The 19514-nt window shown below is 34.3% G+C and overlaps 1 protein-coding gene across 3 annotated transcripts in view; it reads right to left on the bottom strand.

The window, feature by feature from the left end:
- Window positions 1–3156: 3156 nt before the first annotated feature.
- The window catches only part of LOC105429547 (uncharacterized), a 36568-nt gene continuing 20210 nt past the window's right edge, over window positions 3157–19514 (bottom strand). The window contains exons 1-4 of one of the 3 annotated variants that reach the window (XM_089080392.1): window positions 11431–11528; window positions 10377–10621; window positions 7601–7751; window positions 3157–6622 (exon numbers count right to left, since the gene is read on the bottom strand). In XM_089080392.1, the coding sequence (XP_088936518.1) occupies window positions 3462–6622; window positions 7601–7673 (3234 nt within the window). In that variant the 5' untranslated portion in view covers window positions 7674–7751; window positions 10377–10621; window positions 11431–11528 and the 3' untranslated portion in view covers window positions 3157–3461. Of the gene's footprint in view, window positions 6623–7600; window positions 7752–10376; window positions 10622–11149; window positions 11276–11430; window positions 11529–19514 lie in introns of those variants that run through there. The other 2 variants (XM_089080391.1, XM_089080390.1) reach the window with 2 other exon arrangements.

The following is a 19514-nucleotide window of genomic DNA, read 5'->3' as shown; positions in this document are numbered from 1 at the left end:
CAATAAGATAATAATTTGTATTCTCTTCTCTTCAGAAAATAATCTAAATATTTAACAATTGAAACAATATAAGTTAAAAAGGAGACATCGCATTTTCACTACATATTTACTAAATGTGATTATTTCATTTTGTTATTTGATATATTAATATAAAAATTGGATTCAATCCAGAAAAAATGAAATAATCACAACAAAAATATAAGAGAATAAAAACAAAAAAAGAAAGTTATATTAATATAAAATGCATATAAAGTTATTGCCAGTTTTTAGATTAATTAAGATTAAGATTACGTATTTTCTCATATCATTAATCGGTCCTAATAATATTCTATTAAAATTATTTTGATTAAAAACGAGAAATCAAGAGTTAATAGAAAAATGTACGTAATCTTTTATAAAATGCACTAACAATAAGTTTGCTAGCCGTCTACAACACTGGCCTACACTTATATACAATACAATTATTCGGAAAGAAGTGTACGATTATCGCATTTGTAATTATTATTTATTTGTATAAATGATTGATTGAGATTTAACACACGGCAATCTTGTAGCGTTTTCGATTGTAGTGAGTTTTGATCACTTCGAGAGTGATTAATGTCGTACGATGTCGTGCGATACGCTTTGAATTATTAGAGTTATAATTAAACTTATTATATTTAATTATATTTAAATGATTAGATGCTTAATATTTCAGAAAGAATTGAAAACATAATTATATAAAATTATTTCACAATAAACTTATTAATAATTTAATATTTTATACTTTCTTTTTCTTTATACTCTTTCAATCGAACCTGTATTTATAACATATATCCAGTTTAATTACTTGAATTCACTTGAATTCAAACCTACTGTAGTCGAAAACACTGTAACATGCACATTTACACTTTAATTTTATCTCAAGTAATCTTTGCTATTATAATTACTCTTTATGGCACGCAGTTTCTCAGCACTATATTGATTATTTCGCATGATATATCTGGTATTTATTATCGGCATGATGCATATCTTTTCTTGATATATTGATATGCGCTATTTCTATTAAAATCAATTTGAAAAAAAAGGAAAGAGACATGAAAAAAAGATTTCACGTTGAAGTACACGAACTTCTAAATGAATGTAATCAATCTAAATGAATGTAATCAAAATGTATAAATATGATATTATAAATACATGTACAACAGGATTTTGAGTAATACATGTCGATACACCTTTATTATCTTTTTGATTCTTTTGATACTTTTGAAGATATTTTCATAACATGCGACGATTTCAGACGAGATTGTTATGAATTCTTAACGTGTATACATATTTAGAATATACGTATAAAATTTTACTTTTTTATAAATATCATATGTATTCACATATATCTTCAATAATTATTATATAATATACTATAATTAAAAATAATAAAGCATTTTTTAATATATTTTTAAATAACATTAACACATATTAAAGAATTTTTAATGAACTTAAACAAGTCTCATTCCTGAAATTGATCGTCGCACGCTTTGAAAGAATAGTTACAAAAAATAGGAAAAGCAAATAGGCGTAAATACCGACCACACATCAATTTTAAACTTAAAACTACAAATCCTGGACAGCTCTGATATAGAACAATCTGTTATTGGAATTTTATCAGCGCAACGATATCATATTGTTCAAATCATATAGATTCTTTTGATTTTAAAATACTAAAATAAATTACATACAGAAAATTAAAAGATAAAATTAAACGCGTCAATAAAAATTAGAAAAAGAATGTAAAGCTTCTCTTTTTTTCTAAAGAAATTGACAATAATTTTAAATATCTTACATATTCATATTTCAGGCGAAGATGTATTTCTCCGTCTGGAATATAAAATTTGTTACAAGGGGAAATTACAGTGAAGCTACATACTGTTTTGATGAGTTTTAACTTTTTATTTTTTGTCTTCATAAAAATAATAAAAAAATGCCTTTTCAAATCCTGCATCTCTTAATACAAAAAACTAAGTATAGATAGAGAGAGATATATATTTTATATTTTATATTTTAATATTTTATGAATAAGACAGAATTTAAGAGGTAAATTTTCTTTTAATTATTTGCAGAAAAATTTAATGTTAAAATTATTTTATATTAAAAATTTAATTGAAAATAAATTATAATATAATATTATTTATATTAAAAATTTAGTTTATTAAAAAATTTATTTTATTATATGAAAGTATATTAATAATTATTAATTTAGTTTAAATAAAATATTTTATTTACAATAAAAAGATTTATAAATTATTATAAAATTTATATAAAATTTATTAATTGATGTATTTTTTTTGCGAGGTTAGAGAAAATATAAGTGGGATTTTAATTGAAAATAATATTAAAATATTAAATTAAAATATTAGTTATGATAAGTTTAGTTTAGAGATGTAAAAATGCTAAAAATTATTTATATGAAAGTGTAAAAAAATTTTGTTAAGATTTAATTTATGTTTAATAAATTTATTTTAAGAATGAAAATATATATAAAATATATATAAATATATATAAAGTTTTTGCATTAAAATTTATATAAGTTTGCATAAGTTTTTAAATTTAATAAAGTATTTGCGCTAACTATTGTTTTTGTCTTTGTATTTGTTTTTGTCAATGATTTTTCTTATATATATGTTATATGAAACATAAATATCAAAGATTAAATTTCAAATATTAAAATCTTAAACATTAAGGAACTTTGTATATAAACGTTTAGATATAGAGTCGAGTTATTTTTTTATTTAAATTTTAGAAGACAAAACTTGTCAAAATCGAAAATTCACCGTGATCTCCTCTTATTAATAAAACTGTCAAAGAAACTTTTCTCTGATGTATAGTATATGTACATATTTTATAGCATATTGTGTGTGTGTGTGTGTGTGTGTGTGTGTGTGTGTGTGTGTATGTGTGATACGTATCGTTTCAAGAAATGCATCATCACATACGTGACATAAAGTTAATCACATTCTCTCCTTTCAGTTTACGTACTCCTTTCGCTTTTCATCCGAATCGTTTATTGAGGTTAAACGAATTGAAAATAATTGAAAATTGGAAATGTGAAAAGGAAAATAAGAGTGAGTGTCAAAAAAAGATCATCAAAAGATCATAAAAAATATACGTGACGTGTAGAAATATCATTTAAAAGCTTCAAATTATTATTGCACTTGTTTCCATTTGAAATTTTCTTAATTCTGTTATCTTAGGAAGAATATTATTTTAAAATTCTTGGTTTTTTGAGAACTCGGAAAATGTTAATACATTTGTTAATGTTGATGCAATCATGTTATTCGTCTTTTTAAAGAAACGCATATATGAAGAAATTTCACTTTCCACATGTTTTCAATTAAATGTCTCTCTTAAGCCATGTGGTACGCGATTACTGATTACTTCCCTTGGCATTCCTAAAAGGAAGATCATCCCTGAAGTTCACAAACGTTTTAATTTGTATCATCTCTGGACGAAAACATAATATTCGTTACGGGCTGTGGTTGGCCAGAAGTCGGTCTCCAGCGATTCTGCTCTTTGTCAGCCATGAAGATCCAGTGCTCGAACTTTTTATTTTCCGATTGTTTAATTTCTGATCCTGTATCCAAGATCTGGGCTCCTTTGCCCGCGGATTTATACTCGGATACGTAGACGACCTGCTTATTCGTTCGGTCTTCTTTCGGACTTTTCGTGATATCTGATCGTCTCGGCGGTACGGGCGGTTTCTTACCGGACGTAGGTTTACCATTCGATGTAACTTTAATCTTATGTCGTGTTTGTTCCTGTGACTCGCCGTTAGTCTCCGTTGTCACCTCCTCATTTTCGCTCTCGATTTCACGGACGCCATCCTTGTTGGATGACACCTTAATCTCCGTAATATAAGTCATCTTCTGAGCAGCGTTTGCTGGCACGGGAGTATTAGGCAAGGATGGGCGATTTCCCGTGTCTTGCGGATTGGTGTAATCCATCGACTCTCGGACCAGACCACTATCCTCGCTATTCTCGCCACTCGATATGCTGATACTACTGATATTGTAACGATCTTCCTTAGGCGACGACAGATTCTTGCTGTTCGCCATCATGCTCGAACCAAACTCGTATTCGTTTTCTTCCTCCTCATTGTTCTCGTCGAGATTGGAAACATTAATAATGCGTTTAGCGAAATGCGTGTCGGCGAATGTGGATTCGATTGGTGATTTCGTCTTGATCGGCGAATACTTATCGCGTTGTTGATTGTCCATATTACGCTGCTCAAACTTCGTCCGGTGCGCGTAGAATGTGGAGAAGGTATCGCCATTCTTACCCTCCGCATTTTCTTTCTTATCCTGGAATTTATCGTGTCTAGCTAACGGCTCCGATTTGGACGCATGTACTCGCAAATGCGTCGGCACGGATGTCTGATCTGCCTCTTCCTCCACGTTCTCTTTAGTGCTCGACCTGTTGTCCTCTGAGAACGATCGCATGGTCACTCGATGCTGTTTGTCGGTATGCTTCTCGCGTTTGCAGTTGGAGCTGTGTTGGCTGCATCTGTCTTCGCAACCGTGACAGCCTCTATCTATAGTTACTTTCAAGACAGGTTCTTCTACAACCGCTTGTCTGCCAGCATAAAACGTCGCATCATCATTAATGGATGTTCTTTCTTCTCTCCACTCATCTAGTCGCGTTAAATTGATCTTTGTTGGTTCTGGTGATGTTGGTGAGTCACTCGCGTGCAATTCAAAGTAGCGCAAGGCGCGACTGAAGTCTTCCGATTTCTCCGATATGGAATTATCTTCCGATTTATTTTCGGTCTCTCCTTCGCGCTGACTCTTCTCAGTAATTCGTTTTTCATTGGCTAATTGGAAGTCCAGCTCTACTTCCTTTGGAGTTGGACTCTTTACCACTTGGCCATCATTCACGATTCTAGCCAGGGAATTATCTTCGTCCGGATTAAACATCCGTTCTGTATGAATGAACTCCTCGGTTAGTCGCTTGCTCAATGGTAAATTGTACAGCTCGATGCTGGTGATTTCGTGATCCGAGTCATCGCCCGACTTCTGTTCGGACAAGTCGTCCGTCGTTGCTGCCACCAATACTGTCGTCGTTGGAATGACTTCTTCTTTTAATTTGATCTCTACAGCGGATTTGGAGCGCTCCAAAGTACCATTACTCTTCTTTCTCGTTCGTGCTTTTCCACGCGTCTTCTCGTACACTTCATTAGCAGCCTCACTCCAAATTACATCTTCCAAGGTACCCCACTCGTTCGATTTCTTCAGCTTCCGTTTATCAAATGCATCAATTTGATCGAGCTTTGTGAGATCTTCTGTAGTTTCGTTAATATCCTCAGGTGGCAGCGGTGCTTTGCGTTTCTTTGCCCCGGTATCGGCGGTCATATCGAGGCTCTGCGCCCTCTCCAAGGTCGCCGCGGTCTTGCTCTCATATTTGGACAGATCGCCCAGGCTAGCCGCTTTCCTGTATATATCATCCTCATCTTCATCGTCATCCGCCTCCGGCACAGGCGTGCGGTGAATGGTGATGTCTGCCGAATCCAGCTCAATCGTAAAATTGTTCTGCATTTCATTATCGGTATCCGATTCGGAGCTCCGCCGTCTGTTTACTATTGGCTGATTTTCCAGACGGTGCCTTCGAGCATCCGCGGCAGCGTCCGTGTTTTCACGCGCTTTATTCACATAATCGCATAATGACTCGGTGTAATCAGCGATACTGTCAATCATATCAATGGCATCCTTTTTCGCGGATAGCGTCACAATCTCATTGGTGTTTTTCGGTGGCGCCGGTGCCTTCCGTTTGTTCTTCTGCGGACTTTTGGCTCCGTCGGAATCGGATACCTTCTCGCTAACCTTCTGCATGTTCAAAGGCTCAGAATTGCTCTTTCGATTTCTGCGAGCCGCCATAGCCGCGTTATGCACTTCTGTCGGCACTTCCGATGGTATATTGAGACTTCTATCGGCGAGTTTGCCGCCTTTGTCTGGCACGTCAACGTTGCGAATATCATCAACAATGATCTTCGCTGGGACAATGCTATGATCCGCACGTTGTTGAAGGCGCTCGTTATAAAGTTTCTTTTCGTCAGTGTCGCTCGATGTTGTAGACTGTCTGTTCGTCAATAGCTTCTCCGCGTCTAGTTTGCGCGAGTGTCTTCTTTCCAAGTTCGTATTATGCTCGTTCTGATTCTCGATACGGTGCACGGTGCCGTCCAGGGCCGGCAGCACTTTGATACCGAACTTGTGATGGTGATTATTCTTCGTCTCGTCATGATGCCTTTCGAGACTCTGTCCACTACCCGACGTCGATTTCGAGGATTTTACAGTTGAATTCATCGTCGAATAATTGGAACCCACGGATTCGTTCGGGTCGGCTATGAAGAGTCGTTTCGCAACACTTTTGTGAGCCCGCGACAGTTCCGGGATTGATTGGCTCCTGTACAGAGGATGACATATCCTCGTCGGACTCGGACCCACGCTTTTCTTCAGCAATGTCGTCGGTTTTGAACCGCTACCACCGCTTTCCACTTCCAGCTCTACGTCGTATGGTGAGGCATAACTCAAGATTGTCAACGCATCCTCGTATACCATGTTGCGGAAGCTGATTTTCACGCTGGAGATACGATCGCCTGTAACAAAAGAAAAGAAGAGTGACAAATGCGTTCCATAGTGTGATGTAATGAAATTATGGAAAAAATAATATCGCACTATATTTCGAATTGCAAAAGAAAGTTTTTGTAAATTATATCGTTGAAAATTGTAAAAATGTTAATTCGAGATATCAGATACGCGCTTTGAATTACGTATTTCTGGACAAGAAGGTAACAATTGAAAGTGCATTAAATTATAAGAAGAAGAAATCAAAATCTCAAGAATTCTAGCCGTAACATTGTACACGGATAGAAAATTAATTCTGTAATTTGGTGATATCCAGGTAATTGTTAGATAAAAAACATTGTAAATTACGCTTTTAATTCGAAATTGAAATTTGTTGAGCTGCTGCTTTTGCCAAACTGAGCCATTCGGTATCATAGCGATTCACGTACTCCACTTACGCCAGCAAATGCACTTTAATAAGGATTTGATACTCCATTTTAATCGTCTCGACACACATTATCAAATGTTCGAATGCGGCGGTAACAATGTCTTCACTGCGAAATGTAGGTATGTAGGTGATTCTCAGATCCGCAGACGGCTCCCGTCAAGAGACATGTCTAATCGTTAATTAAGGTATTGAATTATAATTCGCTTAGAATCATAGCGAAGCAATCGTTATTTCTCAACAGAAATCGTGTTACATCTCAATCTCGGTACGACGAACGAAGAGAAAATTCTCATTACATCGTGTACAACAGGATTAAGTGTGAAAATCGAATCGCAGATAATCAAAGTGGAGATACATATATGCTTTTCTCGAACAAAAATTAGATATTATAAACAAAGAAGATCGAAAAAAATTTTTAAACTTTTGGATTCAATGAGAGTCAACTTTTGGATTCGATGAAGTTAATTTTCACGAATCAATCTTCAATGTTGCCGATGAGCAATAGATATTTGCAAAATTACTGTAAAATAAAAAAGTGGTGAGTGATTATAATTGTACTAACCAGGGTGTATCCGTCCAGATTCGGATGCGGGGCCGCGATGTAATAGATCTTTGACGAAGATGCCCTCCCTCATGTTACCACACACGTTAAAGCCTAGACCGGTGAAGTCACGGCTACGCAGACTGACCACGCTGACCCTGGTAGCCTTGGGCTGAAGTAAGAAAACAGACGGGTCAATTGTTATACAGGCGATAAAAAAACTTCACTACTCTCGCCACGGGAGCCGCATTATTGCGTGTGGGTCGTGCTCGCCGATTGCCGTATATGCGTGTGTATGTGAGAAAGAGATATGTGATGAATTTGTTGAATCGTTACTCCCGAGTGCGATTCGACGAGCGACGATCAATGAACGGGAACCTTGTCGATGACAAGCTAATAACGCAGGGACAAGTGGATGAAGGAGAGATATGTCATATTCTTATGAAAGAGGAGTCGTGTCCATTAACGATATTAATACGTCGTCCAGCAGTACGTGTCACGTATGTATACAATATCCAGCTGAGACGTAAATTATAGCTAATAGATCCGTATTTTCGGATCTTACTTAATACAAATAAAGTCGTAAAATCGTTTACTTACTACGATATTTATCTCAGATTATTCATTTTCGTTCGTAATATATAGAATAAGGACACTAATTTTGGATCGTTATAAGAATAAAAATTTATATTTTTATCCAAAATGCTATCAAAAATATTTAATAACTACAGTATAAATAATTGTATAAATATTTTATAATAATTGTATATATTTTTATAAATTCAATTACATAAAATGTTATGAATGATCCATCGTTAGATACTGGATGATACGAATCATCAATTTTCGAAACGTTTTATCGTGGAGGTGTTACTATATTTTATCAAAATAGTATAATCTAAGTTGTGCTTATATATTTACAATGTAAATATAACAAAATTACATTACATTAATAATTCATATCTAATTTCAAAGTCTAAATGAATCAGATACTAGCATACTTCAATATTATAATATATATTATAATATATTTAAATTTAAATAGTTTTAAATAATTAAAGAAAAATAGAAGATTTAAAAATAGAATGATTAAAGTTTTTCTTTTTTAATAATATTTACTGCTCTTTTTAAGTCTCCTGCAATACATTATTTTGACCTAAATAAAAATTTTTATACTAGACATTAAAATTTTTACCTATTTTTACCTATTTCTTTGTCAATTTTATTCTGTATACTGAATTACGTGTACTAAAATAACATATGTTTATGCTGCTTGCGTCAAATATTGCCATATTTAATTTCAATTGATTCTTTACATGAAATCTAATGTTATTTATCATATTATGTAAAAACTTTAAGATTACAAAATTTATATTAAACTTTGATCTTTATATTAAACTTTGATTAAATTTAAAAAATACCTTAACATCTTAATGTTATTATTATTTAATGATATTAATAAAATATAAAGCTCCCTAAACAAGAAATAATTGATTAAAACTTAAATAAGTGCTTTTGATATTCTTATAGTGTTAGTCGCCAAAAAATATAAAAAGCTTAAATATAATAAATGATTCGGAATGGATGTCCAATTTATACATTCACTATCTTTATTTTACATGCAAAGTTATGTATTATCTCCTTTTTATTTTTAAATTAATTATTATAAACATTTTAACAAACAAGAGCTATATTATCCTATGATAAAAAAATTCAAATACACTCAAAATATACAATTCTTTTATCTACGAGTATCTCTGGAAATTATTCTTAATTAAATATTTCCTTTGCAAGAGGGATATTTCGAAGTAGATTAAATCTTGAAGAATTATAAATGTTACATATCCGTTTTTATTCATCTCATCCTGCAATTATTACGTCGTTATTATTGCATGATTAAATGAGAATCATTATTGTGACACTTCTTTAAGTTCAATTGCGGAATCTATTGCCTATCTTGCGCAATAATTCAGTCAGATTGAATCTTCAATTAAAACTACATACTAAATGTAAATATTATTCTGTGTGTATATGTATATATTTTTATTCTCATATTAAAACAATACAGTTATATGTCGTATAAATACATTATATATATATATATATATATATATATATATATATATATATATATAATGTATATATATATATTAGATTATTATCTTAATAATTATATTTGGTGATCTTAGTTTTATAAAAAGAGGATAAGAAGAGAGAGCGTGTGCCACGACGAGGCTCGACCACGAACCAATCGTAAGAATTCGTAATTATTTTTGTGAAAAATATCACCTCAGCCAGGAATCGAACTTGGATCTTCTACTTACCGGGCAGGCATCTTATCCTTTCGACTATAGAGGCATGTAATATTTATCGCAAATAACGTGTATGTATGTATGTATGTATGTATGTATGTACGTATATATATATATATATATATATATATATATATATATAAAATATATTTATACGACATATAACTGTATTGCTTAATATGAGAATAAAAATTATTAAATTATCGAGATCTTTACTGAGCTTTAGTTAATCATTTTTTTCATTGTCTTGTTTAAAAATTTCTCTCTATACATCGAGAGGTATGTTTAATGGTTTTTTTTCGTCAATTTTAGCGATTTATGTCTTAATTATTATAAGATGAAAACAGACCGCTATTAAACGAAATTGAAATCGACTATACTGATACTGGAATGATATTATAAATAAAACTTCCTATAATTGTAATTGAAAAAAGTAAAAAAAAGTAGAAAAAAGTAGAAAAAGAATTAAATGTGGAGCGACTTACTCCGACGCAGGAGTCATCGAGAGTTCGGCGTTTATCATTGCGGATAGCTGAACCGAGGCCCAGGGACGTCCAAGGCGTGGACCATCGCGTGGAATCCTTCGCGGGCGTGTCTCCTGGTACAGTCGATGACGGTCTCTCCGTGACGCGACCGACTGCTGCAGGTGTGGCGTCTTTGAAACAGGGATTATCGAAGGCGTATGCATCCTCAGCAATTTCAGGATCTGTCACCAGCACCAAGTGTTTACCTACGGAAATGGACGTAATGGTTCGTAACTCTAGCTTGTCTACGATGTCTAGGATGTCTTCTTCTAAAACGAGATATTTTCATTTTTTCTCTTGGACAGAACACTAATTATTTTCAATATTTTTATAGCTTTCGATTGCTACATTTTCAGATGTACATGGTATAGTATGTATATAATGTATATAATATTTCAGATGCATTCGGTATAAAGGTAAATAGCACATATCCAAACAAGGTAATATCAAATAATGTTTTATTAACATCTTAATAACATTTCTAATGTTAATAAAACATCATTGAAACATTACTTAACGTCACTTTGCTTCTTGATAAAGGGAATCAAAGATTTTAGAAATGATTTTTCGAGATTATTTAATAAAATTAAGATTCTTTCTTGTATATAGTCGCGAATTTTCCTATTGCCCGAATGATACATCGGTCTAGATATTACATAATACACACACACACACACACACACACACACACACACACACACACACACACACCGCGCGCGCGCGCATGCACACACCTGTTTATTTTAAAATTTTTGTTGAATCTCTCGATTAGATCATGTAAAAACAATACATGAATTTATGTAAAGCCAACATGGAATGCTCGTTGTTGATTGCAATCCTGACGATTATTGTATCGTGAGTCTCCCACTTGTCGCGGCTACGCGCGACATTCTCGCGGATTCGTCGCGGCACATGAATGGAATCGTAATCACGATGTGACTCATTAGCGTGGTACGTTACTTATAAAACGTATAAGCGATCATCGATCACGCGCGCGTATCTAAATATGGCGTACCTGTGTATCAACAGGAAGGAAACGCATTCTTTGAAATCGCCCATGTCCCGCTATGTATTCGATATCTATTCACTTGACCTGACCGTATTCAGGCATACGCTGTATAATACATTAGTGTCGGACGACTACGCACGGCAATATCTCTCTCTCTCTCTCTCTCTCTCTCTCTCTCTCTCTCTCTCTCTCTCCCCCCCTCCCCCCGCAGTCCTCTGCTGTCCATTTATACGCATATTCAAATATAAATTCAATAAATTTAAAAAAAAATTAATGTACATTTTGTAAATTAATATATTATTAAAACAGATTTTTAGGAATTTAATTATTGAATTAATCATTTAAATTTTATTTGCTATTAAATTTATTTAATTCTTAAAAAAAATCCTCCTTTACTTTTTTCAAATTACAGTAAAAAATACGATAAATCGTGTCATATTCGAATCATGAAAAGAGACAACGAAGGATTCAGATTACATTCGAGACGTAAATTCCATATGTGATTATTTATCATAGCGAAATACCTCAAGCGTGAATTTATATATGAGTAAAAAGATTCTTTTTTATTTTTCCTTTACTCGATCACTCATACGCACAATGTTGCATAAGGATGTCCCGGATTTTTTCCAGCTACGCAGGCGCGGCATTCCTCAAGTCGCGCTTTCGCTGCGCATTCGCGGCACCTACGCGTTTGTTTATTCATCGGCAGCCATGTATTCGCGCATACATGCACGCGCAAATCACGAGATTAATGTTCCTCTCCTTTTTCTCTCTTCTTTTCCTTCTCCTTCCCTTCTTCTCCTTTCCATAACTTCTGTATTGCGTAATGTACAATGAGGCGACTAATCGTGCTCGGTATGCACAATCGAGGCGACGCCTTGACTTGAAAAATTGCAAGAGGAGGATTGACCAAACTTGAAGACTTGAGAAGAAAGAAGGAAAAGGATAGCTCTTGTTAAAAAGAAGCCAATAAAAATTTATGGCGCGTGCCGACGAATCGTATTTCTCGCCGAGCAAATTCTGCCGAGTAAATGAAATATTTAAAGCCGCGCGCGCACATCGTCGACCGCCACGCCGCGTTTTCTCGATGCAGATGCGCCTGCGGGCATCGATATGCCTACCATAAAACGACACGCATATTTTTGCACCGTCGACGCGCGATACCGCGAAACAGCTCGGCTTGCTGCAGAGAATTTTTCAGAAAGAGAGGAAAAGAGAGATATACACACATAGTATTATTATACGTAATAACAAAAATAAACGAAATATTTTAACAAAATTAATCAAATTGGAGAATTTTCTTCAATTTTATGTCGATTTACTGCTTTTTCGTTTGGGAAATTCCCCATTTCTGGAAAAATTGATAATATAAGGTATGATAATTCAGCATAGCAAAACAAGAATGTTCTCTGATAAAATAAAATTAATTTAAAATAAGAATTTTTTGTGGAGAAAAAAGGGGAAAGTTTAACTTTGTTTTTAAGCCGCTACGTTATAAGCTCGTTGTAAACAACAATATGTCTCGTGACATAAACAATTATCTTGAATTTGTAAAAAAATAAATTTAAAGATAAAAAAAAATTATTAGCATGTCTGTCTAAAATCCTGTCTGTCGAATATTGCTTGTAATCTTTTCTATTGAACATATTGAGTGCTTTTTATTTAGTGACACAAGTCGACACAAGTATTATTTTGTCCTTGTTATCATTGAAAGCCAAGAAAGATAGAACGATATTTGTGTCGACTTGTGTTGACTTGTGTCACTAAATGGAAAGCACTCAGTCTCAGCTTATACATTGAACGTTTAAAATTAATTTAATTTTATATTAATTACTTGTTTTTTAATGTCTATTTGCATTATAAAATTAACAATAATAAAAACGATAATTTCAATGTTAATGTTACACCTATATTTTTCTTTCCATTCAATTACTGTAATTTTTTTACGATTACAGCCCTTGATGCAATAACCTCGAATACATAATGTTTGGCATGTTATATAGTCCGTTGAGTGCCTGATATATGTGATTCAGCAATGTATCAGCATACCAAACAAGCATTCTGTTTTCCATATTCATGGTTTCAATGACGAAAATCTGCTAATGGATGGCACATTTATGTTAAAATTAAACAAAGCTAAGAAAGAAGGAATGCAGATATATTAGATTAGATGACACTTATAAAATTGATTTAAAACGATACAAAAATAATTTTCTAAAACATTGATGAGAATAAAAATTGGTTCGTGTTTCTATATTCGCCTTTATCGAATTGTGTCTTATTTCAATAATCTTTTATAGATGTAATTCATCCCCTTTCAGCCGACGACACCTCCTGCGTAAAATTAACGAAAATAAGGCGTGTAACAATAACGCGAAATACGTCAACAGTTTTAACAGGGTTACGCGCATTGTTTTGCAGCGTGCATAAAACGCTCTTGCGGCGTTACGACACGGTCGAAGGATACAAATAGCCACAACAACAAATGGCACTGTCGCAGCGACTATTTTCTCTCCGTCTTTCTTCTTCTCGTTTCATGCAAGATTTCTTATCGGTACCATTGCCCAGCGCAATGAAATGCTACGCCTTTGCGAGAAACGCCAATGGGCTCATACCATGGACGCCAAGGTGAGCTAGCTAGCTAGCTAGCGCTCTCTCTCTCTCTTTCTCTCTCTCACCCCGCATCTTTTTCTCCTCTTCTTCTTCTTCTTCTTCGCCGTGAGCTTCGCGATCCACACACCCTACCATTATTTCCGACCACGTTGCTCTTATCGAGATTCAAGTGATCTGCTCCTCGTTTCGTCTCGGAAGCTCCTTTCGGTAGGATGCCGACATGATCGGCCGCGGAGTGACATTTCTTTCAGGAGAACAGCAATAGCATATCTTGTGGCAATAAGTCGTTTAACGAACATTTCAGTATGTAGTATAAGAAAATGCTCGGTGATGACCCCGCGAAAAAGAGTTCAATGCACACATCACAGATTTAGATATTTAATTAATATATAAATAACATTTAACTCTTTTTCCGTTAACTTAAATGAATGGGTTTTTTTTTTATTTCCCAATTAATTTCGAGCTTTCTTAATTAGTTCAGAGCAAGTTGCGAAAAACTAATGAGATATCTGATAGAGTTTAGACATCTGATAGAGTTTAAGAGTTAGAGATACCATTATTGGATTTTCTCGGATTTCTTTACGGATTTTCTCAATGGTTACTACGCGCTTTACTTATGTGTAAATATTTAATGTGCTAGTTTCGTGACCCACCACTGTTTAAAGGCAACAGTATATAACGTGACGATGTCGACTGTCGTGAAGATAATGGCCTTTTGCGAAAGAGAACCCAGAATGTCTCTAAGTGGAAAGGTTTGCAGAATCTCGGTCGCATATCTTGCATCTTTTTCTTTTTCTTGCATCTTCATTCTTTTTTCTTTTCAAATTCCTCACAAATGCAGATGATTAACAAAAATATCACGGAAAATACGTTTCGATGCGACAGATTTCGACAATGATGAAATAATTTTTGTGTTGCAGTTTTACGTATTTCTCGTAATAAGAATCTACAACATGGATTTTAGTTCATATTTGGCAAACATGTAACGAAACACAAGCGTGCCAGATTTTTATGTAAATAGACCATCTCGACTCTCAAAGTTGAGTGGCAGGAAAATAAGCGAGAAGATGTTAAAAAAATTAAATTTATGTCATAATCGCTCGCGTTAAACAATGATAAAACCGGTTACTTTGAGCGAGTTTCAATGTAGGTGAGTACAGTGGGTGTAACTAAGCTTATTTTCAAATTAAAATTATCTATGTGGATTATACCGACAATGAGTCACTTAAAGTATCCCATATTTCGTAGAATCACTTCTTTTGTGGATAACTTTCTTCTATGGATAAACACCGTGCTTCTTAAACAAGCCGCAGTGCAATACTTTTTGCAAATGAATAATCAATTCGTGCAGACAGCATCATAATTACGGCACTACGTCTTCGGGAATGTCCATGGAGTATAATCAGACAATTATGTACTGGCATGAATCATGCGAATTGCGATTCCTTGGAAACGTGTTCTTGTCAATACAAAAATAGTGCAAATTTAAAACATTCTTGCATTCGAAAACAGATTCAAAAAATAAAATTTCTTGATATCAAACTTTATTCGTGGAAAGAGTGACTTTAAGGATAAAAAAAATGGTCTTTCTTTCTGTCATTAGATTGCTGTGGTACGGAATGTCGCAATGTAAATTGCGAAAAATGGGCTCTCCTTTGTCGTTTTTGTTTAAGAAAATTTTGTGAAAATTATCCGCGTAACTGATCGACTGATTGTGAGATATAATTTTTATCTGACAATGAGAAAAGAGAATTTCATCGGTGCGGAGGCAGGTATTCGTGAGTCCGGCATTTGAATGCGAATATAGTGAATATAATGAAAATTCTTGTTAGCCTTGCGCAACCTTCCGTGAATTGAGAAGAAACTCGAGTGACTCGCCTCAGAACAGCACGCACAAGCGATTCGGTCCACACTCCAGTGATCTGGTATTTAGGTACGGACCTGCCGCATCGCATTGCATCGCATCGCATCGCATCGCATCGCATCGCATCGCATCGTATCGCATCGCATCACAGCGGTTCGCCATTCTTCAAGGTCACGTCGCATCGGCCGAGGTCGCCGGCGCGGCGTAGAAAAAGGCGATGCGCCATAAATATCGGTCCGTACGTGATGACCATCGGCTTCATCTTGTTTCATTGGTGGTCCAACGATGGATGAAAATGTAGCGGGGAATCGATTAATGTTCGTATTCTTCGTTCGTATTCTGTTGTACTTTTAACGAAGATTCAGAATGAATGAGAATCGTAAAATGAGCATTTAGAGGAACAAGGAATTTCATCCATTTGAGTGTATCACAACGACTTTGTGGCGAATCATAAATACATGTTTAATACTGTATGCATTTCTGAAAAAAATATCTGAAAACTCATAAATCCTAAATTTCTTTCCTATCTTGTCTCTGTTAATTTATTCTATAAATCAATGCATGATGCAAAAAGATCGATAAAAATATATTTAAATTTAAATATTGTATTATATTATAAATATATTTAAATATATTACAATATATTCTATTCTTAATACGTTTAATAACTCCCTAGATGCTTATTATTATAATAATTGTTTTCTTGATTCTTTTACATATGCGTAATCCAAATTACATGGATTATAATGTGATACTCTTTGATCAATGATTCTTAAATTTGAGTGGCACGCTTCATATGATAGTGCAGAAATGCTGACAATAAATAATATCGTCGATTCATCGTCGATCATCATTCATCGTCGAACATAGACCAAATTTGATCTTTTGGCCTATTCGATTTATTTCTTCACGGTGATGGTATCGCTTTGATAGTGATAAACATAAATCGATTAACATTGAAATAATTTGTAAAGTCGATATTTTGTATCAAAGTTTCGCATGTGTAACTGTTAATTATAACTTCCTTCCTTTTTATCTCGTTTGTGAAAAAAGTAAATGTAAAATATATGCGAAACTTTTCATGTAACTCAATTTTTTGACGACTCCAAATTAAATCTCATACAATTAGCATTCTATGTAATTTAATTACTTGCATCAAAGCATTATTCCAAAAATCGGAATAAATATTGCACGCGTTTGTCGCTCTTCGGATCGATTTTATTAGGCATTTCCACGTTTGTAGCATTTTGAAAACGAGTTGATAGTTTATTATTACCGCTAATGGTTATACCAAATCGACAATCAAACGATTCTATAGGGAACGCTTTAGAATCGATTCTATAATGACTTTACTCGTAGGATAAACAAAGATAATGAGTCGGTCATGAAACGTATAATCAATGCTACGCGCGATAGTCTATTATAAATCGTACATATATATATTTCATAGATTCAGAGATTTGTTATTAGCGGACGTTATTAACTGACTCCTATCTAGTCTGGATATTGCATTCGTTTCATCACGACGCTAACGATGCTCGCATTAAGATCTATCTTGTATGAGTCATAAATATCTCCGTATCACAGAACACTCAAGGATTTCCATTATCTTTTAAAATATTAATGACAAGAATAAGAGCCAATTTTCTTAAGCTAGATAATTAAAATAGATAAATAATTATGATATATATTGCTCTCTTTTTCTCTCTCGCTTTTTTGTGTCACATATTTGTGTAAATGTAAACAAAAAAAAAAATAAAAAAAGAATTTTACAGCAGATCCATAAAGTTGTTTTCAAAATAAGTGTTTTTCAGTTTTTTTTATTACGTAATATCGAAAAATGCGCAAGAACGCGCAATTCAATTTTTAAAGTTCCTGATGAAGTCATCGCGAAAGAGTTAAAGCAAAGATCCAAAATAGTACGATAGTAACAAGTCATGGACTTGATTGTGGTCCAACGTTGCAGACGTTGTAGCTCACTAAGCTCTCTCTCTCTCTCTCTCTCTCTCTCTCTCTCACCGTTACTAGAGACACGGTGCATTCAATAATACACCGGTTCGCCTGCTACTATCTACATTGTGGGCATCGGACAGCGTACTCAGATTCTTGAGAAGAGTGGGGGAAAGGAACTATGCAAGGTATTAAGGATCGAAGGAAGGGGTTTCCCTCTAAAGGTGGTTCCATGACGGAAGAGAAGGGAGATGGGGATTGTAATGTGGCAGGGTAGGGGAATGACAACAGCCGTGATTATGCAGAAATGCGAGGCGTGGCGTTCTTAAAAAAGAAAAAAAAAAGAGGAAAAGAAAAAAGAGCGCCTTAACCGAAGTCCGTATATTCATGGTGCCGCCGCGAGACGACTGAACATGCATTAAGGGCCGCGGGGACCGAGTCAAACATTCTTCTCTCTTTGCGTCTGCACGGAGAAAACATCCGTCCGTTCATCTCAACGATGACATTGGTGACATCAACGATCGCGAAGCAATAACAAGAGAAACTCGTGATTTCTCGTCCACTTTTCAGGACTCGTGATTTCTCGTCCACTTTTCAGGACTCGCGACGAGAAGAACGATCGGCGGAATCATCGTGGCTTATTCGTTCCGCTTCGCGACCGAGTGCCGGAATGCGGAGAGTTCGTTGCGCCGCGTATTCCCGCGTGAACGCGCACGTGACGGGACGAACGCGAACTCGAGTCGATGTCGTGAGAAACTGGAGAATAACGTTGTTTCCACTTCCACGCCTATATATCACCAATCGAAACTAAGCGTTCGAATTGTCGACACAATACTATACGCAACGATATGCGAGAGAATAATTTATTTATCTCAAGCCTGCGATATTATTATCGAGAGAGAGAGAGAGAGAGAGAGAGAGAGAGAGAGAGAGAGAGAGAGAGAGAGAGAGAGAGATAATCTCTTTGTTGTCATTACATCGTTTATCGATTATGTCAATATTTATTATGTAAATTTTTTAATTTACAATAAAAAAATTATAAAATACTTTTAAATTATTCTAAATTACATTTAAAAATGATATTAAAAAGTTTAACAACGATTTAGAAAAATTTGATTTTATTTGTATCACCACTCATACTCTTAATAAAATTTAATAAAAAAGTTAAAATTAAAAGTTAATTTTTATTTATAAAACAAGTAATCTCTACATTGCAATGAAATTGTACATAAATCATGAATATTTAAAACACTTATAAAAAAATTGATATTTTTGTCATTATTTCTTAATTACATTTCTATTAAAGCACATTTCTACTTTATATTTAAATAATTTTTGATCCAGGTTCTAAACTGCCGCAAAATTTTTGGCATCACTTTTAAATATAATCTATAACTTTTTCATTGTAAATAAACATAGATACATTAAATTATTTTTTATATTAATAATTAATTATTACTAATTATGATCTCAATAATTCTCAAATGCTAGCGATATTAATAATTAATCATATTGTTGCGGCCGTGCGGTATTCCGTTCGGCGCTGCTAAGAAATAATCAATATCAATCGATAAGAGTTCGAATAGAGGATCGGCCCTTGGCAACGCGTCGTTCTCCGACTGTTTTATAGATTTGACGGCCGGATTCTGCGGTGGCCGGACGC

The sequence above is a fragment of the Pogonomyrmex barbatus genome, unplaced genomic scaffold, assembly GCF_055798465.1.
Source record: "Pogonomyrmex barbatus isolate J1 unplaced genomic scaffold, ASM5579846v1 scaffold3, whole genome shotgun sequence".
NCBI lineage: Eukaryota > Metazoa > Arthropoda > Insecta > Hymenoptera > Formicidae > Pogonomyrmex > Pogonomyrmex barbatus.
The sequence above is the reverse complement of the archived record's forward strand: the minus strand, read 5'-3'. Positions and strand labels throughout refer to the sequence as shown.